The sequence below is a fragment of the Copadichromis virginalis genome, linkage group LG13, assembly GCF_057382275.1.
Source record: "Copadichromis virginalis isolate Kocher_CV1m ecotype Utaka linkage group LG13, C_Virginalis_male_GT1.1, whole genome shotgun sequence".
Lineage (NCBI taxonomy): Eukaryota > Metazoa > Chordata > Actinopteri > Cichliformes > Cichlidae > Copadichromis > Copadichromis virginalis.
In genome coordinates, this window is record NC_140630.1 from 25,515,617 (window position 1) to 25,540,180 (window position 24,564).

General features: G+C 44.3%; 1 protein-coding gene across 7 annotated transcripts in view; it reads left to right on the forward strand.

The window, feature by feature from the left end:
• The first annotated feature begins 3,277 nt into the window (after positions 1–3,277).
• The window catches only part of fgfr2 (fibroblast growth factor receptor 2), a 38,125-nt gene continuing 16,838 nt past the window's right edge, over positions 3,278–24,564 (forward strand). For 2 of the 7 annotated variants that reach the window (XM_085478212.1, XM_085478213.1), the window contains exons 1-7: positions 3,278–3,912; positions 5,969–6,221; positions 13,223–13,480; positions 13,804–13,878; positions 17,836–18,005; positions 19,668–19,791; positions 24,191–24,381. In XM_085478212.1, the coding sequence (XP_085334338.1) occupies positions 6,044–6,221; positions 13,223–13,480; positions 13,804–13,878; positions 17,836–18,005; positions 19,668–19,791; positions 24,191–24,381 (996 nt within the window). In that variant the 5' untranslated portion in view covers positions 3,278–3,912; positions 5,969–6,043. The remainder of the gene's footprint in view (positions 3,913–5,968; positions 6,222–13,222; positions 13,481–13,803; positions 13,879–17,835; positions 18,006–19,667; positions 19,792–24,190; positions 24,382–24,564) is intronic. The other 5 variants (XM_085478208.1, XM_085478211.1, XM_085478210.1 and 2 more) reach the window with 4 other exon arrangements.

The window sequence follows — 24,564 nt, forward strand, 5'->3', positions numbered from 1 at the left end:
CTTTTATGAGACATGATATTTCATGAATTGTTAAAAAGGAAAACGATAGAAACACATTCCCGAGACGCAACTGTATAAAAAAAGCAAGACGGCCCACAGCGATGCTAGCCTCTCTGTGAGGCTGCTTAAAGCCTTGCAAAAAAGGAAGTTTTCACAGGACTCTGTGTGAAAAGCTAAGCACACCCCATATGTCAGTAGTTTCTAGAACCAGCAATAACTTGAAGTGATTATTTTTAGTGTGTCTCACATCTTTGTGGAGGAATTGTCATTCTTCTTTACAGCGTTGCTTCATAAACTAAAGTGCAGAACAAATTAGATGTGCGTTCAAACGCAGTGGATCTCAAATTCATCCTCTGGGGAGCATGAATGTTTTTTCTAGCAGCCCATCAAGGAGTTGTAGAGATTTTCATCTGGAGTAAGTGGTCAGCCAATAACACACAGTGGTCCATATTACCGCTGCTGCCAAGGTGAGGTCAGGGGAGGTCTTCTTGAGCAATGATTTGAGTCTACTGCCTCATCTATTGGAAAACCACGAATCAATAAATGTGCGAGAAAAACAAATTCAGATATTTTAGAGCAGAATGTGTGATGTTTTATGCTAAAGAGTAGATAAAGGTTGTTATACTTCTACATGCTATTTGAATAACTGGGCTCTTAAAGCCCTTATGCAAACATATTTTATGCATTTATTTTGTTGTTTTTTAATTGGCTAATACTGTGATTTATTCTCAAAAGCTGCCAGGTTCATATTTTTCACATGCACCATCCATTTTCTGAGCTGCTTATCCAACTAGGATCAGGCTGTTCCCTGTCCCAGCTGACCTGAGGGAGAGCGACGTTCATCACGCTCAGCTCACCCATACATCACATGGTTAACACAGAGACAAAAACAGCACTTCACTCTCCTGTCCACACCTACAGCTAAGTTACAATCAGCAGTTAACCTAACAGGAAGAGTATGCAAACTCTGTGGAGGGAGATCCCAGCCAAGCACCCGGTTTGAACCCAGAATATTTTTGCTGTAAGGTGACAATGCTAACATCTGCACCAGCATGCAGACGTACACAGTTCATCTCATCAGACTTTCATACTAATACTTTCATGAAAAGATGGGACATCTGGGTGTGATCCAGGAATCGCTGTTATTCATCCCTCACATCATCTCAGATTTGCATATCAGGATGAGGTAAACATAATGACCTGTGATTGGCTCAGAGCAAAACCATCAGTTGCAGCTTCAGTTCTCACAGCAATAAGAGACGTTCTGGCATTAACATATCACTGGGCAGCCATTCCAATAAGCTCACCTCCTTACGAGTTCTATCAACAATGACGAGAAATCAATATATTCATCTAACATGCTGATTACAAGCTACTAGCTTGTTATTTCCTTCCCTGCATCCAAACACTGTGGTTGCTGGCACAGGAGGGAGAAAAAGCAAAACAAAAAAAGAAAAGATTGGAAATGAAGAGGGCCAATGACAGGTTGACGGATACCACAACACCAGGGCACTGAGTCCATCCCGTCCTCCGTCAAAGCCCCATGAGAATCTGCTTGATGAGGTTTCTTTCAAATGTGGGATGCCCGAGCAGTGGAAAATAAAGTGGGTGATTGTAAATAGACTTCTGTAGTGGGAGGAAAGAGTCACAGAGAGGGAGAAACGGTGGGGGGTATTTTGTGCCACTTGAAAAATGAGTCAAACTTTCCTTCCTCACCTCTTGCTCCCTCTGTATTTCTAGCCAACCTGTCAGCTCCACTGTTATCTGAAGGTTTTACTGGTTTTCAGGCAGAGGTGGGAGAGGAGAGAGAAACAGACGAGAAACTCTGCATTCACAGGACAAACCTTTTGCTGAAAGAAAAAAAAGCCTTATTAGTGCAAATTGAATGAAAGCGTTTTCCCTCCCTTGTTTAAAAAAAAGGGGCTCCTGCAGTGAAAGCGAGACAAAAATAAAAAGTCTGCAGAGATTAGAGTCTTCCACCCTCGCCTGTGTCTCTTTCAGAGCACTTGAACGCCTGAACCAATGCAGGAGACAGCTTGAATCAGTGGGGGACAACTTTTGTTGGGCCGACCTTCAGTTTCTCTCCGGGTAGCTGCAGACAGAGCTGTTCATTTATAGGAAAGTTATAAACAGAAGTTTTTTTCTAAACTCCGCAGCCTTGCAGAATATCATAAACCTCCCCCTCTCTTAAACTGTGATTCACTTCTTATTGCTTTCATTTATTGTTCTGTTATCACGAGCTATGAAAAAGATCTCTTATTTAAAAATGTGCACAATAGTATGAAACAGTAAAGGTTCAGACGCAGAGAGAATGTTTTCAGTGATATATCAGTATTACTTGGACTGCTATATTAGTGATGTTTTCTTATCCCAACTCTAAAAAAGTTGGGACGCTGCGTAAAATGTGAATAAATACAGAATGTAATGATTTATGACCGACACAAACTGTGTGGAACTGAGAAAATGTGACATTTTAAGGCCATTTAGAATTTGTTGGCAGCAACACCACTGTGTAGCATCCCCTCTACTGTCTGTAAACATCTGGGAACCAAAGAAATGAGTTGCTGGACATTTTGAAGGATTTTAAATGGTGCTGATTCTGGATCATTTTCACATATCTTTCACTTCTTTGCATCATAGGGCTTTGCACTGCATGGTGAGCTGTGGTCACAGACAATTTCTGGCAGTGTTCCTCAGGTCATACAGTGATTTCTATGCCTGTTTTTAATGCCGTGCTGTCTGAGGTACCAGAAACCACAGGCATCAAATACTGTCTTTTGCGCATGCTCTGAATCCTATTATGCCCTGCAGATGATGAGATAGTCAAAGTCTTTGCAATTTTATATTGAGGAACATTGTTCTAAAATTGTTCCACAATTTGTAGACATGGTTTTTGTAGTTTGGTGAACCTCTGCCGATCTTTCATTCTGACTTCAGTTTTCTTGCTCTAAATCACTGTACACTATTTCTACTTTGAGAAACTGATCTGAATATTCTAATACTGAGTCTGCAGGGATGCTTCACTACAGTCTACGTTGTGTCACGTCTTGGCCACTGAGCGGCGTTGCGGTCTGACAGCTCGGCAGAGGAGCAGTGGCTCTCGCATTCCCACTCTGTGTGAACGAGTCGAGCGCGGGGCAGGCAGTCAGGCAGCTCTGCAGTTTGATGGGCGGAGGAAGGCAGGGCCCGAAAGCAGTGCAGGCACAGGCTCGAATTACACTCGGGGTGCTCGGGACAGGAGGAGGGAGGGGGGGTGATGACACGCACTGGAGGGAAGGAGGAGGGCGGTGTGTGTGGAGACGTAAGGAGGAGAAAAAATCTAGTAAACCTGACAAAGCGTCTGAGTAACAGAGTGAAGACTGTCGGCGGAAGAAGTAGACGCGAGAGACGCTCGTTTCACCGAGAGGACGCACATTCACGGATTTTACGAGGTGTTTTTTTCTCCTTGCAGTGGACAACTATTCTCTTCTGCCCTTTAGAACTCGTCCCACGTACGTGGTAGCTGCAAACTTTCTGTTGAGTTGACAAGTGCGCTGTTCGGGGAACACTGGGCAGTGTTTTGCGCTTTGGAAGAAACTTGGTGACGAGAGGTGGAAAGTTTCGAGGGGGGGACAGCGATATGGTTTTACGAAGTGTTTTGGAAGGATAACGCGTGTAAACCCGGATTTCTGTGCATGGCATTGGTCTACGCTGTCAGTCGGGTTTGGAATATATCTTCAGATCCGAGCTGATGCCGGCTGATTGTGGAATAGTAAGCTGAAGAAAAAAAAAGCCAGCGCCTCGATTTTTTTCCCTTTTTTGCCGCTGCATTGTATTATTGGAGACATTCCTCCCTCTGGATTCAGCTCATGCTCTCTCCTCCCTTATCTGTGCATGCCAAAACAGAGATCTCCACGATTTTAGTCCTCCCTGGTAAGTGTTCTCTGCATGGGATAAAAAAAAAAAAAAATCTAATGCGTCTTCAGAGCCTCATCTGTCAGGGTTCCTGCTGCCATACGCGATAGTGGAAATGCGCTTCCACGGTTTGTGCAGTTATTTATTTTTTTACAGCTGCACGAAAAAAACCCTGAAAATTGTTTGTTTGTAGTTTTCTAACCAAAAGAGTTTCCAGAAGACGACGAAGTGCGTAAAGTTCTTAAATCTTAAAGTTTTTAAATTTTAGTTTCATATTTTCCTGGCATGCATTAAAAAAAACCCAATTTGTTTTTTTTTTCTTTTTTTGCACGTAAAAACTTATTGCTGTGAACTTCATCTTTGTTTATTTAAGACGCGAGAGGAGCCACACAACACCTTGCATCATCACTTTAGGGCCCATTAACAAGTGTCCGGGTTATTTATTACTTTGGTAAATTTTCTACATTGCATTTATGGTGCCAATTACCCCGTGACCGCTGTTGTTTTTTCACTGCTTGGTGCCGGAGCCCTAAATCACCGAGGAGCTCCAAATGAGCCCCCCTCATTGTGGAAAAAGCCAACTGATTTGAATTTCAATCGGGGATTCAATCAGTGCCAAGAAATTTCATTGAAAGCTCGAGTTTTTAAATGAAGGCTTGGTTATGTATGAGGCCGAGCTCTCAGTGGGTCCCGTTTTAGAGTGGATTATATCACGTATCACTATATACCGTTTACTTCTGAGTTTTGCGCATTAATTTTCTCTTTTTCCCAAATCGTTTCTGTTGTAGGTTATTTATTTGACGGCTGTAGAAAAATGTAGTATTTGTATTGCTCTCTTTAAGCAGCGTAGCACAAAAACACCCCCACATGGAGGCTTTTTTGGTGGGGGCGTGTTATCTGGGCTCTTTTCGTCCTGCAGAAGTTTTTAGACAGCGGTGATGCCAGTAGTACTTGATTGGTGCACTGATTCGTTTACTTTTCATCAATAATTCATGAGTCTGGGCTGTCACTATGCGGAACTGGGTACTCTAATTGCAAAATTCACACCGGCGCATTTCTCTAATAAAGTTAAGACGTCGGATGAACTCAAGCATGCACGCCGACATCAGGTGCTCGGTCACCGTCCGTGTCCCGCAGTCCCCCGCCCCCGAGCGGTTGAATGAAAGATAACTCGGCATGTGCACGTCTTCTTTTTCGCCCTCTAAAAGTCAAATTACATTTGTCTTTGCGGGTGAAACCAATCGATACTTCCAGCTGGAAGAGAAGGAGCTCAGGGAAGCGTGACTTAACCAAACCTCCAGAGACACTTCGCCGCGGTTGAACCGCAGATGTCTGGCTAAACGGAACGATGTGTGTGTTTGTCCCCATGTTGCAATATCGCTTTTTTCAATTAAAACCGTACGGCTCTCATAATCAAGTCCTGGGCATGCAATAAAAGCTCTTACGAATGCGATTAACACAAACACAACAGCGCGGGCAACAGGTTTGGTGCATCTGTTGCGCATAAGCGGCGTCCAGCGGAGAAACTGGTGCCACACTGGCTGCTGCTGCTTTGCCTTTTCTGCACCAGCGACTTTTGAAAACATATAATGACTGATCTGTTACAAAAGAAAACGTAATATTAGTAATTTAGCGGGGAAAATGAGCAGCGTGGAACAGGTGATGCTCTTTTTTTCCATTAGATTCATGTGAGATTAAATAAATGCTAGAAGTCTGGGGGACGTGAGTGAAACGGCTCCTTTGACACTAAAATTTAGAAGAGGGATGTTTGAGTTCGTGTTCTGAAATATATGTCAGTGCGTACAGATCAAAACTAAAGGTAGATGCGGGGCGGCTCTGTGTGGGCTGCCTCACCTTTCAGGTATGTCTGTGGTGTGGCTTGTTTGACAGCATTTTGAAGCACTTGGTGACTCTGTTGTTTCAGCTGTCTCTCACTTTTTACGTGGCTCAAAGAGCATCTATGAATTAAGATGAACCATTTTGACTAAATCTGTCTTCTTGTTCTCTCCCCTTGCTGCCTTTCACACTTCTGCCTCTTCAACCTGTCTCCCAACTTCTTCCCCTTACCTCCCAGCCCAGGTGATTGGGTGAATTCCGGTGAGTGACAGGCCAACCCTGCAGCAGTTGATGGTTGGGCGGACCCCCTCAGATGGGATCAGTGTCCAGGGGGAGGTGGAGAAGGGGGGTATGGGGAGCGCTGTCCCCCAATAGCGGGATGGCCTCGTGGGCCTGGCTCCTGGCCGCTGTCCTGCTGTCCCTTTTGACTGTCAGCGTGGCCCGGCCGCCCCTTACTGCCACCAAGGGGGAGGCCACTCTGGAACCTGAAGGTAAGCAGTGAGGGGCTGTAACACGGGGTAGGAGAGGGGTGGGGGGGGGACCCACATTTGTTTGCCTTGTTTTTCAAGAGCAGGCACCAGTTTGTCAATAACTAAATAAATAAATCCACCCTTCATCCTATTTTTGTTTACTTTTGCATCCTTCCCTTCAAATTCTTGTCATTTACTCACATTGAGGTGGATAAGAATCCAGAACTGGCCCGTGACACAGTTTCTATATTTTATACTCTTATTTATTTATTTATTTTGTAACTTTCGGAGTTTCATGCAGAAGCACAAGTTGTTGTTTTTTTTCATTTAACTTCCAGTAAAAGTTAAAATATTGGAAAAGAGACAACATTTTAGAGGGAGAAATATAAATAAACTAAAGAGAAACAACTAACCTTGGCATGGCCGACCTCTTGTTTTCCTCACTGAGTTCTAATTCGCACTCTTTTTGTTTTATTGTTCTTCTCTGTGCGTAGCTTACTGAGCTATACTTGAGCTGTAAAGCCTGGTTTGTGTCTCTGTTTGGAGGGAAAGTTGTGAAGAAGGGTGGCACAATGTTTAACCCGGCATCTCTCTCATGACCTTCTCGCCTGGAAAGAGATTGAGATGGAGATTTAGAGTTCTGGTCTTTGCTTTCTTCCAGTCACGACTGCTGTTATTTCCTGTTCCTGCAAAGTTTGAATAATTGTTTTAAGCTATATAGTTTTGAGAAACATCTTAGTGAAAGGCTTTTTTTTTTTTTTTTTTTTTTTTTTAAGTCTTTCTTTTAGGCTTCTCTATTTCTGTGTCTCTGGTCTCGGAGTCTGGTTAGAGACGAGTTAATTAGTTGTTTTGATGGATGGTAAGTCGCATTCCAAAGTCCTTTGTTCCCTGGCTTTAATCAGCATGCTAATTGTGAGTTAGGCCAAACAACAGAGCATCACTTTTAAGCCACCTCCCCCACCGTCCTTCTGTCTTTACACAAACACACACTGTACCTTTTCTCGGCCTTTGCCCTTGAGGTCAGGTATCAAACTTACCTACTTGGATGAGAGGCTGCCCGAGCTCTCCTCTCCTGTTGTTTTTGTTGTTCTGTCTCAGACTGTTTGGCTCCAAGCCGGTGAGTTCAGAGCCCCACATGGCCCGGACGCTACGCTACATGGCCACAGAGAGGACAGGGGGAGTTTTCCAGAGTTACAAAATCCCCCAGAAGAGCTCTAAGAGGATTTGTGCATATTTGACTTCTCCTTTAGATGGAGAGATTACAGAGTGCTGCTGAGCAGCGATGAAGTCATGTGACTGGAGATTAAGTGGCCTGGGTGAGGTCACCTGTAGAAGAACAGAGGGCACAAAGAACCTGGTCTGCTTATCTGATTGTGAACCAATTTATCTGTTGCATGTTGCAAACAAATATTTATTTATTTAAATTATCATCAACAGCACCTTTGTGTGATTTTACTCAATGTGTTGTCCTCTTCAGTCTGTTGCTTTCTTCCATTCACTAATACTGACAGGACACTATGGAGTCACCTGTGGGATGCAGATGTTAGAGAGAGATGGACTGACTTGTCCTACCTACCGTAACTGTCTTGAATACCCCCCCGCCTCCGTCCCCACACCCCACCCAGAAAGGTTAAGAATTCTCAAAATTTGAATTCTCGCTCCCCTCCCCTCTGCCCTGCAGACGTGCTTGTGTCTGTGGGAGCAGTAATTACTTTAGATTCATCAGATTGCATATCAATGTTGTCTCTATACAGCCTGCCCCTGCACCCCTGGTAGTTTGCCTACCTGTGGCTGTTACAATGGAAGAAGCGGACTGAACGTGCTGTTTAATGTCTTCACACAACAGGCTTATTGTTGCCACTGTAGCCACTTCAATATGGGAAAGTTTACCTTGTCCAGGCACGCTCTGTTTGCACATTGATTAAAATACTCTGAATGACAATGGCAGAAAATACACAGGCATTTTTCTGCTCTTTCAAGCCACTCTTCTTGCACATAATGCGGAATAAATGTGGCACCAGGCGCACTGGAACGCAGGCTGACAAAAGTCAGCTCATGGTTTGGCTTGACTTTCATGTCGTCCCCGCCTGACTGTGTTCTTCAAAAATGCTCTGATCAGCATGGAGGCAGCGCTTCAAAATAGTCGAGCGGTTAAATAAATATAGGCTCCATTATGCATCAAGGAAGATTCTTTGATGCCTAGACAGGCACACGAATGGGATGGATGCTTGTTAACAACACACTAGTTGCTTTTCCACAGTAGGAATGTAATTGCTCTCTTGGCTTTCTTGCTGCATCGTTCCTGCTTTCACATGTACGCTGCGCCCTTTTAAACCAGTCACACAGTCGGCACATGTTAAACAAAATGGGATTACAGTTTTCTGTCTCAGCGTGTGCATCCGTGTGCGAGGTGTTGCTCATAACCGATCTGTAGCACTGTGCTATCTGCACAGTAGGAGTGCAGCTGTAAAAGTGTAAAACTGTCAGCTGGCCAGTTAATGACATGGATTGTGGGTTTAGATGTGTGGCGATGGCAATGGAACTGAACTCTAAACAAACACAGTGTGTCAGTCGGTGTGTGTGTGTTTGGGGGGGGGCATTGGGGTTTAATATACAGCTTTCACACAATGGCTTTTACTAGCCTGCCGTTAGCTGGTGTTAATCTTGTAGGTTGGAGTGCGTTATTTGCTTTAGCTTATGTGCCAGAAAATACCATGTCACTCCACCGCTCACTCTCACAGCTGTCTGATAAGAGGCTGGGAAGAGCCGCTACCTGTGCCAGCCTGTTTCGTCAGACCTCCATGCGCTGTCTGGTGTACTTCAGGTGGTAGACGGCAAAAAAACCCCACCTTTCCTATTAAGTGTGTGTGTGTGTGTGTGTGTGTGTGTGTGTGTGTATATATATATAAAAATAAAGATCCGTGGCCTCATAAAAGTGTAAAAGGTCTAGATCACATTGTTATTTGTTTTTCTCCTTTCTCTCACAAGCTGAGGTCACATTTGTTGTTATCTGCGCATTATGAAGATTTTTGAAAAGGTTACTTAACCACTTAATTGGTAACCATAACGATATTATTGAGTTAAGGAACAATGCTGCGTTACAGGCAAATTTAATGTGATTAGGGTGATGCAATACATTTATATTGTACTCTTTCTGCCATTAGCCCCACCCCTCCTCAGTAGCCCCCCCGCCCCCCAGAATTACCACCTCAATTTAAAAAAAAAATAAAAAAAAATTAAAATCAACAATACAAAGGGATCAAAATTAAAAAGAAAACTAAAACAACTCAAACTTGTCCATGCCACTGCAGCAGCACATTGATTTGTTGTACAGCTTTAAGAATTAAGCACTCAATATGTTTTTCTTAACATAAAATAACTTGCATAAGACAAGTGTTTTTATAGTCTACTGATCTGACAGATTATCATTAGATTGTCGTTACTGTTGGCTTCAGCGTGTCCTTCATCTGACTTGTTATAATCTCAAGATTAATGCAATGTTTCTGAGGGTCACTACTGCTACATTCAGCCTAAGAATAATAATAAACTTTATTTATAAAGCACACTTAAAAACCAAGGGTATGCCAAGGTGCAGAAGATTGTTGTACATAGTGTCCAAAGGGCTAAAGGGGTCGTGTGGGGTTCAGGGAAGGCCTTGATGAGGGGGTGAAGGGGTGAGCGAACTCGAGGGGCTGTTGCCATGGATGCTTGCAGGAGCCAGTTCACGGAGCTGCTTCTTTGTCATAAAAAAAAAAGCAGAGGAGGGATTTGAATCTGAAAGGACACAGACATTAGAAAAGGGGTAGAGACAAAAAAGGGGGAGAAAAGTCCTGGGATTTAAGTACGTGAGGGGGTTACAGAGGAAGAAGAGAGGGGTAAAAAGAAAAGAGGAAGGATAAGAAGGGCAGTGGAGATGATGTGATTTGAGCACGTGTATGTGAGTGTCTGTGTTGGACTCCATGCATGCTTAGTGTGCGCCTTTGAGATGGCAGTCATTACATTTAGTCTTCGATCTCATTTTGCAGAATGAGGCAGGGAGGAGATGGGAAGATAGGCCTGGAGGCAAATGTGCCTCTCTGAAGAAGTCAATTCCTAAGATCAGAGAAAAAAAACGTTGCTCTTGCCTTTTACCAACATTTCTGTGGGGCTCATGCCAACTTGATAGATGGACAGATGGGCAAGCAGACATTAAAGGGACTTTGGTGAGAATCGCTTGCTGCATTTAGCCACACATACACACACACACATGCACATATATTCGGATTGTGAGACTTAATTATTGCCAGCAAAAGATGGTGCGACTGAGGATGAGAAGAGGGAGCGGGGATAAGAGGGGCTGAATCTGTTCCACCTGATGGACACTTGTAATGGCTGTGCATGAGAGGGAGAGAGATGGAGTTTGAAATGTGCTCCAGGAGAAGAGAGGAAAGTGATAGGACTGTGAGAGGGTGGGAAGAGGAGAAAGCTGCTTTAGAACGAAATTGAGAAAAACGTGTGTGTGTGTCTATGTGTGAGAGAGAGAGGCTCCCGCCTCCTCCTGTTGTGCAGAAGGGGGATGAAACTTTGCAGAGATGAGAAAATCTGCAGTGAAGTGTTTCAGCTCTTACACACAAGAGGCTACAAGAGTCCATGTACACATGCTGAGAGTAAGTGTTTCACCGGAGCTGTGCATTTAGATAACATGTTTAAGATTCAGTTCTGTATCTTTATTTTCTTAGTTTGTCTACAAGTTAGTTTCTGCATTCTGTGTGTGTGTGTTTACATGGGGTTAGATGACACAGGTTCCCATGAAAAATCAGGTATGCTGGAGGTGTCAACAGGTTTGGGAAGGGTCGAGGTTAGGTCAGCAGGGTCGTGGTGGGTGTGGATGTGTGTAATCAGAGGAAGAAGAGGGCAAAGCGGAAGGAGAGGTGAAAGAGCAGCAGGAGGAGGAGGAGCTGATGGAGGGGCACAGATGGACACAGCAGAGAAAAGAAAATGATGAAGACAAATTCAATCACTCACACACCAAATGGATAAATTCCTGCCCTTCCCTTTTCCTGTTTTTCCTTCCAAACTTGCGTACCCTTCTTCCATCGCTCCTTCATTTCCAGAACTATCCCTGTGATATAGAAAAAACCCCTCCAAGCAGTAATAACATCACACTGAATGCCTCCAGTGTGGAAAACCACATTGTAAAAGGTAGCGGAGACAGCTCCCATCAATCAGCACAGGAGCTCCACCTCTTATCAGACCACACACTCGGCCCTGGGTGCCAAAGGGGGGTTTAATCACTTCCGGTTTGAAGGAGTTAAGAGGGAAAAACAAGACAATGCAGGAACCGTACCTGTGTGCGTACGTGCCTAGGGGCAAGAGGTTTGCGCACATACCTCAACTCCAGGCTTGTGGCGGAATGACTTTCCCTTCCTGTTGTACGTGTGTGTGCAGGTTTACGTTACATTTGACACAAACATAGGAAGCGCAGAGGTGTATAATGAGGGTGGGGTGTCGGTGAAAAGGTGCATTGAGGTACAGGAAAGGCAGGGAGTGCCGCTGCCTCTGTAATTACACATATCGGACTTCAGCTAAACGCTCTGCATATACCACCATCGCTGGCTTTTTTTGTACGCTTTTCCATTGTTGCGACTTTCCTCCCTCGAATCTTTTTAATCCCTCTCATTTTTCACCTTGTTCCCACTGAAGACGTAAACTTGTGAACATCTGCATTATAGAGAACAACACTGACTAAGATCAGTCTGCAATCGAGCTGAGTGAACACATACACGTGTGCATGAATGTGTGTGTGAAGTTTGCAACGTGCCCGGGGTGACTGGAATCGACTTGAGCATATACGGCAGAACCCAGCTTAGGTTTTTTCCTAGTTTGCTCAGCGTTCCCAAACTGTCTCAATGTGTGTGGATATGTAATCCATGATGATCCTGATGTAGAAGTGCAGTCTCAGCTATGGAAATTCAGAATTCTCTCTTTTTTTTCTTTTTTTTTAAAAACATGTCGGGTGTTCATCTTGCTCCGTCAGTGCAGATGTACGAGTCTGAGAACAGTGTGTGCACACGCACTCGCAGGCAGGCTTGATTTTTCTCCCAGAAATGAAGAGTTCTATGCACTTTGGAGTAGAGCGCTGAGTTTCTTGCTCTCTGCCTTGGCTGGCAGGAGCTGAGGCTGTAGATCTGGCCGAGCTGTAGATCCTCCATGGCCATGTTGTGAAAGAGAACGACGACAAGAGAGATGGAAAACAGAAGAGTCAGGCTGCCGCCAGCTCAAGGTTTTTCGTAGCTTAGGTGCACAGTCAGTACCAGAGAAATGCCAAGACAGGAAAAAAAAAAAAACCCCGTCCGATCCCATCCCCGCCTCCCCCCTCCCACTTCCCCTGCCTGTCAACTACTTCCGTCTTAGACTTTTCTGGATGCTTTCCTTTCTGATGGGCAGACATTCTGGAGTTGTATTACCTTCCCTTTTTCTTTTTTTTTTTTTTTTTAAACGCTGCAGAAATGTTTCTGCATTGCTCCTACTCACCTACACACACTGCTTGGCATCTGCACTGAAACAGATGGATGGCTGGGGAGGGGTGTTTCACCACAAAGATGTCCATTTCACAACTGTTCGCAAAGCTTGGATTGTTTTCTTTGGTTTTGTTTTTATTCCTTTCTCCTTTACACACAGCTATGGCCATAACTGCATGCACTGAATCTATAACAGCCAATCGTCTGCACACTTCAACAGATCTAGGTTTCCAAGGGTCTCATTTTAAATGACTGGGAGTTTGTAAAGATGTGTTGGTGTGGCGGTTTGAAACGTGGGCCTCCTCTTTTCTGTATTGCTCCTCCTGCATAAGTTGATTTAAATGCATCCGTTGGGTTTTTTTGGTGTTTTTTATTTCTTTCTTAAATTGCTTATTTCTTCCTCTCCCACCTCTCTTTCCTCCTCCTCCTTGTGCACCCTCTTCCTTCCTCATCCTTTACCCCCACCCACCTTCCCCGATCCCCTTCGACCTTACCCCACTCCTCCCCACATCTGCTCTGCAGAGGCGTCGAACAAATACCAAATTTCTAAGCCCACGGTGTGCTCAGTGCACCCGGGGGAAGTGCTAAAGCTCAGCTGCCCTCTGCCAGGGACGGGGACCATCACCTGGACCAAAGATGGCAGCTCTCTGGGCAACAACAACCGCACGCTGATAGAGCAGGAGGTGCTGCAGATCCGTGACACCACGCCCAAGGATTCGGGCCTGTACGCCTGCACCAGCGTGGGCAAAGACACAGTCTGCTTCATAGTCAATGTCACAGGTGAGTCAGGGATCAGGCAAGGTTAGGACAGGTCAGGATGTGAACTTTAGAGAGAGGATTGGTCTGTGCTTGGTGTGGATCCAGGAAATGGCCATGGAGTAGATGTGGTCAAGGATGAGCAGCCTGAAGCTCAATATATAGTGTGTGCGCTTGTATAACAACAGTAACTTACAATCATATTTTAATATTAAAAAAAAAAAATGCCCTCACGCTATTGATTCCTTTAAAACTGTGTTGCAGTGTTGTAACATGGAAATTGCTACATGTGTGTCTGTGTGTGGGGTGCAAAAAAGGATGGCAGTAACCGTGGTTACTCTGTGCAGATGCCATCTCGTCGGGGGATGATGAGGACGATACAGAGCGATCGGAGGACACTGGGGCGGATGGAGAGCAGTTAAGTGAGTATGGGAGGAAACCAAAGGGGGTATGAATGAGTTCGAGATGCTCTCCCTTTCCTCACCAGGTCGCGTAGATTAGGCACCCCTGAGCAAGATGCCTTAAAGAGACAGTAGTAACCCGTTTCTTCACCGATCTGACATCTTCCAACTTCTCCGTTCAATAATTTTCTCTGTTTCCTGACATTTGTTCCATCGTTAACTCAAGCTTCATTCTCCTACCAGTTACAGCTATGTCTCCATGACACTTTAAATGCACATTTTGGATGCAGAGAAGGCTAAAGCAATTAACTAATAGCATATTTGCCCATATCAAATAACAAAAAGTTCAGTTTAAGGGCTTTAAAATTAGCACATACCATGGTTTGAGTGCTCTAGTCTGTTAAATACCGAAGAGTCCCTAAGAGCATGTCAGAACTTAAGTGTGGGATGCTGATTGTGATAGCCAAATACTTAGAAAGGCTTAATCCCCAAGCGAAATAATCTACTTGGCTTTGTCAGAGTTTGTTAGCAGAAGTGAGATTCTGTGATTATGATTAAAGCAGCACAGACAGTGGATGGTCTTTATTTGTTCTGGGAGTGACACCAAACTCTTGTCAAATTGGACTTTTAGCCATATTGCTGCTATTCTATACATTAGTGTTCCTGAGATTTGCGTGCGCTGTGTGTGTGTGTGTGTGTGTGTGTGTGTGTGTGTGTGTGTGTGTGTGTGTGTGTTTCAGGCTGGACGCTCCAGGGGAGTGCAGGGATTCCTTACATTCTTCTAGCTTGTGTCTCACAGGTAGTCAGGCCTCATGGAGCCATCCTGTCAGCCATTTAGTCAGCTGGGCTCATCCATTATGAAAGATGCCCATCTGGACTCAGTTACCCACCTGATGGGTTTGTGTGTGTGTGTGCATGTGTGTGAGAAAGAGAAAGTTCTTTACCCAACTTTGTGGCGAGTATCTGGGATGTTTCTGCACGCGCGCATGTGCACGCTTGCGATCGCATACGCTCTCACGAAAAGGAGGCTGAAACAAAGTTGAGGGCTTCCACATCTTGTTAAACTTCTCCACAGGCGCTGCGTCTCATCGTGAGTTCTCCTTCTCCACTTTTGGGCTGACTGTAATTGCCTGAAATCCATTAAATATGTGGTGGTGATGGTTGGGGGGGGGGAAGCAGAACTCGAGCAAGAGTAAAAGGAAAAAAATGGTGGAGGGGAAAAGATCCAGCCACTCTGGTGGTAATAAGCTGTTTGAAAACAAAGGCGAAGCTGTTCTGGCAGTACAGTTGCATTTTCTCGCCGTGTGTGTTTCTGAAAATTCAAAACCAAGATTATTATTAAAAGAAAGGGGGGGGGGGGGGAGAGGGAGAAAAAGAGGCAGGGGAGTGGGGGTGTGTTGGATCAGTACCAACTCTTTTCTGAGCATGGCGTGGAGCCTTGGCCTCGGGCCGAGAAGGAGGAGGGTGGGCGTGGGAGGGAAGGAGAGTGGAGAGTGAGGGGTGTAGCTTTATATTCGTGGCTTTATTTTCTGGATCGGGCAACACAGAGCATTTTGTTTAAACTTTGTACAGAAGACTGACGAACATATGCTAGTGAAGAAAAGATGGAAATTTGTTTGTTTATCAGCGGGGGGTGGTGTAATTGGAGAAGATGCAGAGGAGCCTCTACAGGGATCTGTGAGGGGAGCCATGCTTAGGGTGGTGGATGGAGGGAAGGGGGGCAGGGGGGGACTGATGTCATGATTAAGTTGAAAAGCCACGAGGAGCTTCGCTCTAAGCTCGGGTCTAAATCATCAGACCTGTATCCTGTTTACAGTTGTGTTGTTTAGATGATTGCTCACTTTTATTGCGTGTTCCCTTTGGTAAAAGTTGTGCATCTTTCGAATTTTTATAAGGGAACTCCTCCCCGTCTCAGTTTTTACTTTGCTTATGACATCATCTTCCTTGTTGGGTGGGACTCAGCTGAAGAAAAGTTGATGTCATAAATCTAAGCGAACCAACCAGGATTAAACAATGTCTGAATCAAAACTTGATGACGATTGATCTGCCACTATCTTTCAGATCGAATTAAACCTTCCTCACATGTGTTAAACATATGTAATAACTCTTTGAAGCTTCCTTCGTTTGTTGCATATTTCTTTTTTGGATTTAGGAAATCCTGCCATCATGAAAGGTTGTCAAAATAAATAACAGCGTTTCGGCTTGATCAAGAAAAACATTACAAATTGAATGCTTTTATATCAAATTTGTCTTGGTGAAGAACCCATATGAACATGGTAAAAGTTGACATTTTAGAGGTACTTTGATTTGACAGATTTTTCCAGCACTGGTACTAATTTACCATCAAGAAAAATCACTTGTTCAGCTTGCACAGATGAACGGTAAACAGGAGGATATTGCAGCTTAACAAGAAATCATTTCAACAATGAAATACTTCTCTGGGACACTTGCAGATTTAGCTCTCTAGAGGAGCTTAGAGAGAAAAAAAAATCTTGACTCTCAGTGCCTGAGTTAGATAACCTCAGCTCACCCCAGGCCAGCTAAGGATAAACAGCCGTGAGCGGGGAGCCGGATGTGCAGGGCTTTGGGGGCGGCAGGGATTCCTGGAGGCCAAAGCGTTTGGGCCAGCGAGAGTTTGGCTTCATCTGAGGGCTTGTTGGGTTTGAAGTGCTATCCCTCCGGACAGAGAGCATGGGAAACTGCACTGCTCACCTTTTATGTCTCAACCTCATCTTCTGACCGGCTGCCAGTTTGAGGTCAGAGGTCGGTTTTGAGAGACGGGCTCACGATGGGTTAGTCTCCACCTAATCTGTCTCTGTCTGAATGGATGGAGTGATAACAGGGCGAGTGTGCGGAAGTGAAGCTGGAGGAAAAAGAAGAGCAGTGATAGTGAGAGTGAGGAGGAAGATGAAAGGGGTAGTGACTAATTATAGTGCGAGCACTTACTGTATGCATCCATTCAGGAAGGAAGAGCGATGTTTACTGACTGTACTTTCCAAATATGCTCGACTTGTCCGGTTGTTTAAGCCAGAGAAATGATTGGTGGCTTCTGCTGATAGTATGGGCGGGAAGGAAAGAGAGTGCAGGGAATAGTCTCCTTCAATTTAAGCTTGTGTTTGAACCAGTAGCAGTCTTATCTTTGGGTATTCCCTCTGTTACTTGCCATATGAGGGGGAAGTGATGGTGTGGAAGACCGTTTGGATTGTTGTTTGACTTGGAGTTTCTCTTCCCCTCCGAGTCCCATCTGCTTAGGCAATCACCCTCCCAGGTGCAGAGAAAAAAAAGAGGGGCGGGGGAATCCAGCTGACTGAGTGACTGAAATTGTGAGAAAAAGAGGAGCTGACAAATGGACGAAACACAAGCACGGTGACAGATTTCAGTAGGAGAAATAACGGTTGTCAGTTTGGTGTTGATATGAATCTGGACAAAAGTATGCAGCGAAAACTCTGATATCCTTCGTTAAATGTGACATTCATTTTCTCCCCTGACGGCACATAATGATTTTCAAAAGGTGATAAGCGTCCTGGGCCCTGCTGTCCATATCTAGCCAAGTGACAGGCAGATAAACAGGGCAGCTATGGTAATTGGAGGAAGTGGAGGGAGGAAAAAAGCTGCTAAGTGGAATGAGATGAAATTGAATGTGATGGTCTAGTTACCCTCCTGGCAACGCCCAGGCACATTCTCCCCTTAGAGCCGATGTTTTCCTCCCCTGCTACACCCCGTCGAGCCTGCAGGAAAAGTGTGTTTTTGTTTAGCTCTGTGAATGTTGAGCTCTGGTTTTTGTTCTGTTGGAGGGGGGGTTTGGGGTTCCCAAAGCCCTGGGAGTTTTACAAATGCTTCAGGTTTGTCTCTTCTTGCAGTAATTCTTCAAATGTACATGCCTTAGCCAGTCTGCAGTCCCACTGCCAAAATGTTAATGCCGAGGACATTATTAGGAAATCTCAGCCTCACTCAACACCAACTGTTCTCTGGTTGCAGGCGCGCCGTATTGGACCTCATCAGCAAAGATGGAGAAGAAGCTGCATGCGGTGCCAGCTGCCAACACAGTCAAGTTCCGCTGTGCTGCAGGAGGCAACCCCAAGCCCAAGCTGCGCTGGCTTAAAAACAGCAAGCCTTTCCGCCAAGAGGACCGCATGGGAGGGTATAAGGTAGGATAAACACTAATAGATCAGAATTTTTATTACTAACGTCAACTCACTTCCCTCTCTGGGTTTTGGCTGCTTTTCTGGGCTGCGGTTCTCATGGCCATTTTGTGAATTTTATTTGCAAGGAGAGCCTTCTCCTTTCAATACTTCCCTGAATGTCCTTTCACCCCTTTTCCACCCTTCGCTGGAGAGACGGGAGGAGGAAAGACAGAGGAAACGAGGGCAGGGTTTCTGGTGTGAAATTGGAATTGCTCATCCGTGCGCCTCTTCTCACCGGGATACTTTGCAGAGCCTCTCACTGTAACTTGACATGGTTCTATACCCCCAACAATTAGAAATGTAAGCCCAGGACATAAGGGTTAAATGCTCCTAAACAGTAATGCATAGAGAAAGTCGGTAGCGTCAGGTTTGAAATGAGTTCACAATGTTGAGGTAACTCGATCAGGGAGAACCTGTCCCACTGGCTTTAGGTTGGAGACTTATAGTGATTCCAGCTTGTTATTCTTTTGACCTGAAATATGATTTACAAATGCTATAGCTGAGCTTGTTTATATTTAAAATTCATGTGCTGTGCATGTTTACACCTTTGATTCCAGGTGTAGATTAAACTGGTGCTAGTCTGATACGCAATTTGGTTACAGTTTGTTTTCTCTCCTTTAAATTCATCTTTGTCCCCTTACTGTATATGATGGAGTCGTACTGATGAAGTGCATTAATAATGCAAATGGACAGTTATGAAATTCATTTATGAAAAGACCCAGTGATGCTGAATGAGTCTGGGGCTCCTGGTTAATGACTTGTGGTTTATGAGGAAACACATTTCACTGCCAGGAAAGTTTAGGTGCAGATTAATGTTGATGTAGCCGCTAATGTTGCTTCCCGTTGGCTTTCAGCACACTCATTACAGCACGGACAAAAAACAGCCACGACGTGGCGGAAATGACACAGTCAAGCTGTCAAATCTACCGTGGACAGTTCATTTCTCTCTTTTTGTCAACAAAGGCAGGACAAAAGCTGTACCTGAGCCCAGCCCTGTAGTATAATCTCTCCATTGTGTGAAATGTAGGCCTGTACAAGCAGTGGCTACAGTGTCTCTTCAGTGTGCTGATGGAAACTCTATTGTCAACTCACACCTGCTGATGCCACACAGAGGTGAAGCTATTTTTACAAATAAGTATGAATAACTGTATGTTTTTAAAATGGCTTTGACTACAGGATGGGGGAGACTAAATGAAATAGCAGTGGTTGACAGAAGAGGTAGACGGCTAACGTGGAAACACGCAGGGCAATGTTAGGCGTACTTGCAGTGTAAGTACTTCTTAGAGCACTCGGAACTTAGACGGTGATATAAACTGGGAAGCTTTCGCCATCAGGGTATGTAATCTGCATGAATAAAGAAAAGATTGTGACGTTGGAGAGTCATTTTGTTCAAATCTGACCTGAATATTGTTTGCACACCGGATCGTCTCGTTTCTTTAATGCTTCTTTTCAGATCCCCTCTGTCGTGTGCTCCTTTTTTTTTCTCTTTCCTCCTAGTCTTCACATTTAGCACCGGCTCTCGGTGTCTAATCTCTGCTCAGTGGCTCAGTATTTAATGACATGCACGTGATAATAAGTTGTGTGAGTTTCTGTCTGCGCATAACAAGAGACTGCTCCTTTACCCAGGTGCGTAGCCAACACTGGACCCTCATCATGGAGAGCGTGGTGCCGTCCGACAAAGGCAACTACACCTGTTTGGTGGAGAACGAGTTTGGATCCATCAACCATACCTACACCCTGGATGTAGTGGGTCAGTACTACACACACTTAGGCTCAAAGTACACCTGAGAGGCTAACAAAGGAGGGATGGAGGAGGGGGAGGGCAGTGGGTGTTTCTCACAGTGGGAATAGAGCGTCTTCTGTGGAATTGCCCAGGTGCGCTCTGGATGCAGGTGGAGGTCAATGAGGAATGTGGAAGCTAAAGATGAATATGTCAACAGTTTTAATATGGCTATCAATAATTTATATAACAATATTTAATTTGTGTTAAGTTAAACATTTGATGATTTTGAAACTACTCGAAGAATTGAGTGGTGTCTCACTAATGTAGAAGATCTTCATTTGGCCTGAAAAACATTTTATTGCTCTATTTTTCTTTTTGCCCTCTGTACAGCTGGTTGTCTCACTATTCAGCAGTGATTGAAGAAAACAATCAGACTTCAGCACTGTAGCCAGACTGACAGTCGGAGCTCTGTTCCTTTTACGTTAACTAGTAGTTACTTCATGAATTTCTTTACAAATAATTTAAAAAAAATACTCATAACCCTCTCACAGACATATCATTGCATACAGCTGCTTTGATAATTCTTTCTTGATTCTGAAGAATCTTGAAAGAGCAGTTGTGAAACAGCTAATTGATTTTCTGCAGAGGAAAGGCTTATTTGAAGTGTTTTAGTCAGGTTTCAGAGCCCATCACAGCACAGAAACAGCTTTAGTGAAGGTTACAAATGATCTTCTTATGGCCTCTGACAGTGGACTCATCTCTGTGCTTGTCTTGCTATACCTCAGTGCAGAGTTTGATACTGTTCACCACAGTATTTTGTACTGCGCTGCAGTGGTTTAAATCATGTCTAATAAAATCCAGTTTGTTCATGTAACTGGAGAGCCCTCTTCAAACACTAAGGTTAATTATGGAGTTCCACAGGGTTCTGTACTAGGACCAGTTCTGTTTACATTATACATGCTTCCCTAAGGCAGCATCGTTTGATAGCATAGCATACATTTTCATTTCTGTGCAGACGATACCCATCTTTGTGTCTAGGTGAAGCGAGATGACACACACCACTTAGTTAAACTGCAGGAATATCTTAAAAATATGAAGTCTAATTTCCTGGTTATAAATTCAGATAAAGTTCAGGTTGTACTTGTGTTGTAATTGGGGTTTCCCCTGTATTGTAGGGAATTTAGTGTCTTGCCACAACTGCTGTTGTGATTTGATGCTGTCCAGATAAAATAAAATAGGTTGTTTTTGTAATTTGTCTTGATATGTCAGTCCCAACGAGCTAAAACAAATGTTTAGTGTCTATTTAAAGGATAGTTTAATGCAAATTGCAAGAAAAAAATGTTGAACCTACTCATGTTTCTTACAAATTGGCCCCTGATGATGTCATGAAATGTCAAATTCTTGTCATTTAGTACAACTTACAAGTCAGTAAAAAGATTTGTGAATGATTTTATCATCTAGACTCTGAGACAACAGAATGCTGGCTGAGCAGTATCACAGGGTTCAGATCCACCTCAGTCAACCCCCTTTTCTGACCTTTGGAGTAAGACAGCAAAGACTGTTTTTCTGCTCAGTTTGCAAAATCGATTGTGCGGACAACAAGGGGAGTGGGATAAAGATAGTAGATAATGTAAGCCTGTGTGCTTGTGCAAGCGCACACACCAACTTTGATCTTAAATTGGATTTGAACCAGTTCTCCTTTGGCCTTTGCTGCGCATCATAACTTATCTGACATAGTAATTCTTCTACAGCCTAGTCAGTAAACCACAAATAATCAGAATAGACATGAAGCTGCAGCTGCTTGTTTCACTGAAGAAAATTTAGGGTGCTACACTCATGCATTTGTAGTTTATGGTTCTAGCTCTGTCACTAATCTTTAGCAGTCATGGTGTAATTGCACGCTCTTTTTATTAGTGCCTCCATGGTAATGATGAGTATTATTTTCACTGTATCAGATTTAGATCAAATACCTGAGGGTTTTAGCACAAAAGTGAACATACAGGCACACAAACATGTGGAGGTCGACACACGGGCGCAAATGCTCCCCAACTAAGGCCCCCTGCTCTGCTTCGCTCTGCACTTAGCTCAAGCTCTCCTTCAGACTGCATATTTCTGTTTTTGTTCTGTTTTATTGCAGAGCAGTAAACCCCCTCCATGTCTGGCTCCACAGCCACTGCCCCCTGCAACCTCTTGCTTCATTTTACTCCATTATAGCTGGTTGGACAGAATGGAGAGAGGGGGAGAAAGAGAGAAAAGGAAGGGAAGCAGGGACAGAAAATGCTGCTCTTATCTGTCTTTTTTTTAAAAAAATTTTTTTGTCCAAATGACCTGCATGATCAGCATGTGCTGTGCCAGTGTGCCTGCACATGTGATGTGACAATAAAAAGTGATTTGATTTGATTTGATTTAAAACCAAAAGCAGCCAGTTTGCTCTGGTTCAAGCTGGGCTTTGGAGAAAGGGTTGCAAAGTGACAGCCATGGCAAGTGGAGAAATGAGGAGTTAAAAGAGATCGGGGTGGCTATGTGACATTTTGTGGGTAGCCCTGTGTCCTCCTGTGCTGTGCTGTGTTTTTCCTAAGCCCCTCCCTGACCTTCAGGTCACTGTGTGCCAAGCCACCCAGCACCCAAAGTTCATCAGACTTGAACGATGGAATGCCATCTCCTTGTTGTGACCCTGGTAACAACAACACATAAAAAATTAATGCGGGGTTTGCTTCTTCGTTTGTTTTGATACAGAGAAACCTTAACTTTGGCCTATTTTTCTGTTGCTTACTGGAATTTTTTCCAAATATGTCTTCTGCTTCCTTCCTTTAAGTTCTTGTACAAGTTCAATGGGGAAACTTCTAGACCCATAACCACGCGTTACACACTTTCCCATCCCTTGTGTTCATTTACTGGAGACTTGACCATAACTACTACCTCGTTAACTCTCACCCTAACCTTATTCTAAACTTAAACTGACCTTTCATGCTAAATCTTTATGATTTATGCTATGGGAACTTCCCAAAGCCAAATCTCCTCCATGTGACAACATGAACAGACTTGTGTCCTCACAACATCAGATCTAAGCGTTTACACACACACACACACACACACACACACACACGTGATATTCCTTTTTCTAATTTAAGAAAGAAAAGCTCCACAGCCTTTTATTGTTTGCGGGTTTCTCCCAAATCATTACGTGGCCTATTTTTCTCACACCACCACATATTCTGTCATTTAGTCTAAGTAGTCAGCTATGCAGCTCTAAATGCTCCAGCCAGAATTGGCACAGCTATAATAAAGTTTCAAGTTCATTTAAAGAAAAAAAGAAAAAGGAAAAAGTCCTTTGACTTGCCAACATGTTCCTCTGCGTGTGATTGTTTCACATTTTGAAATGGTTTTAAAGTTCTTTAAAAAGAAAATTGCCTCATAAAATGCTGTTCGGTATGTTTTACAAAGAGAGCACGAAATTCAAGTCGATCACCTCTCCCTGTTTTGTAAAGATCGAGAGGGTGCGGAGGCTCGTGAAGTATGGGAGAGGAGAGAAAATGGGGGCAAATAAAGAGAGACAATAAACAAGACGTGCTCTAGGAATGTGCAGAGGGGAGGAGGGAGGAATAAGGGGTGGGATTGATCTGATCTGACAGATGTCAAAAAGGTGGAGCGTGGAGACAAATGCAGACACATGGAAGAAGTCTCTACCTCTTAGGTTCTGCACTATCCATCTGTCGATCCCTCGTCTTTCCTTCCTTTCACCCTGCTAATTATTCCCCCCCCTTTTTCCCCCTCTTTCTCTCTAATTCCCAGCCTCCACGCTCTGACCATCCCCCGTGACGAACCCCGACACGTATACATACACGGGCACAAACGTATTCACTACAGTTACCTTCAGGCTTTGTTTTGGAAAGGCGCTGCGGCGCCCCCGGCTCGGTGATGTCACTTTGTGCGTGTGTGAGAGTTTAGTGGCAGCGGGTGGTTGCTGTCAGTGTGGGGGTTGGTGGGCTCTTCATAGCGGTGGTGTTTGAAAGGGGGCATTGTTCCACAGGTCTCGCTCTGGGCAAATGTTTGCTTGTAAAAGAATGCAGATAAGTCGAGATGTGAGGGCGCTATGAAGATATTCCGCTTTCCGAGACGGGCACATAGTTTAGGTTAACCCCCAATGTGCGCCTCGATTTATAAAAGTCCTCCTCTACCTGATTTCTGTTTACTAGAGCTAGATACTCCTCTTTGTTTTGTTTGTAGCTTTCAAGAGCTTCTTAGATTTACACATCGGGATCACCATGATTATACCTGCCTGGGCTGCTCGGAAAAACCATTCACACTCGCAGTGCATAAAGCACAAATCAACGTTCACATTCTTAAACATCAGATTTAACTACGAGACTCTTAAAGGGAAGTGGCAGGCATTTAGACATGTTCTAATTTTCTTCTCTCTCAACAGAGCGGTCTCCTCATCGGCCTATTCTTCAGGCCGGCCTCCCGGCCAACACCACTGTCCACGTAGGAGAGGATGCCCGTTTCGTTTGCAAGGTCTACAGTGATGCGCAACCTCACATCCAGTGGCTAAAACATATCACTCAAAACGGCAGCCGCTACGGCATAGATGGACACCCCTATGTCAGAGTGTTAAAGGTAGGTCGCCTCACGTCCCCTTTTAGATTTTATTTCTGCGTAAACAAAAATCCTTCCCTCCGTTGTGGCGTTCTGCCAGTGACTCCAGGTGAATGTCAGCAGTCATATAAGGAACTAACTCTGTTTTTCTCCTGATGAAGTGCCAGGTTTTATCCGTGGGGATTCCTGCTTTCTCCTCTCTCC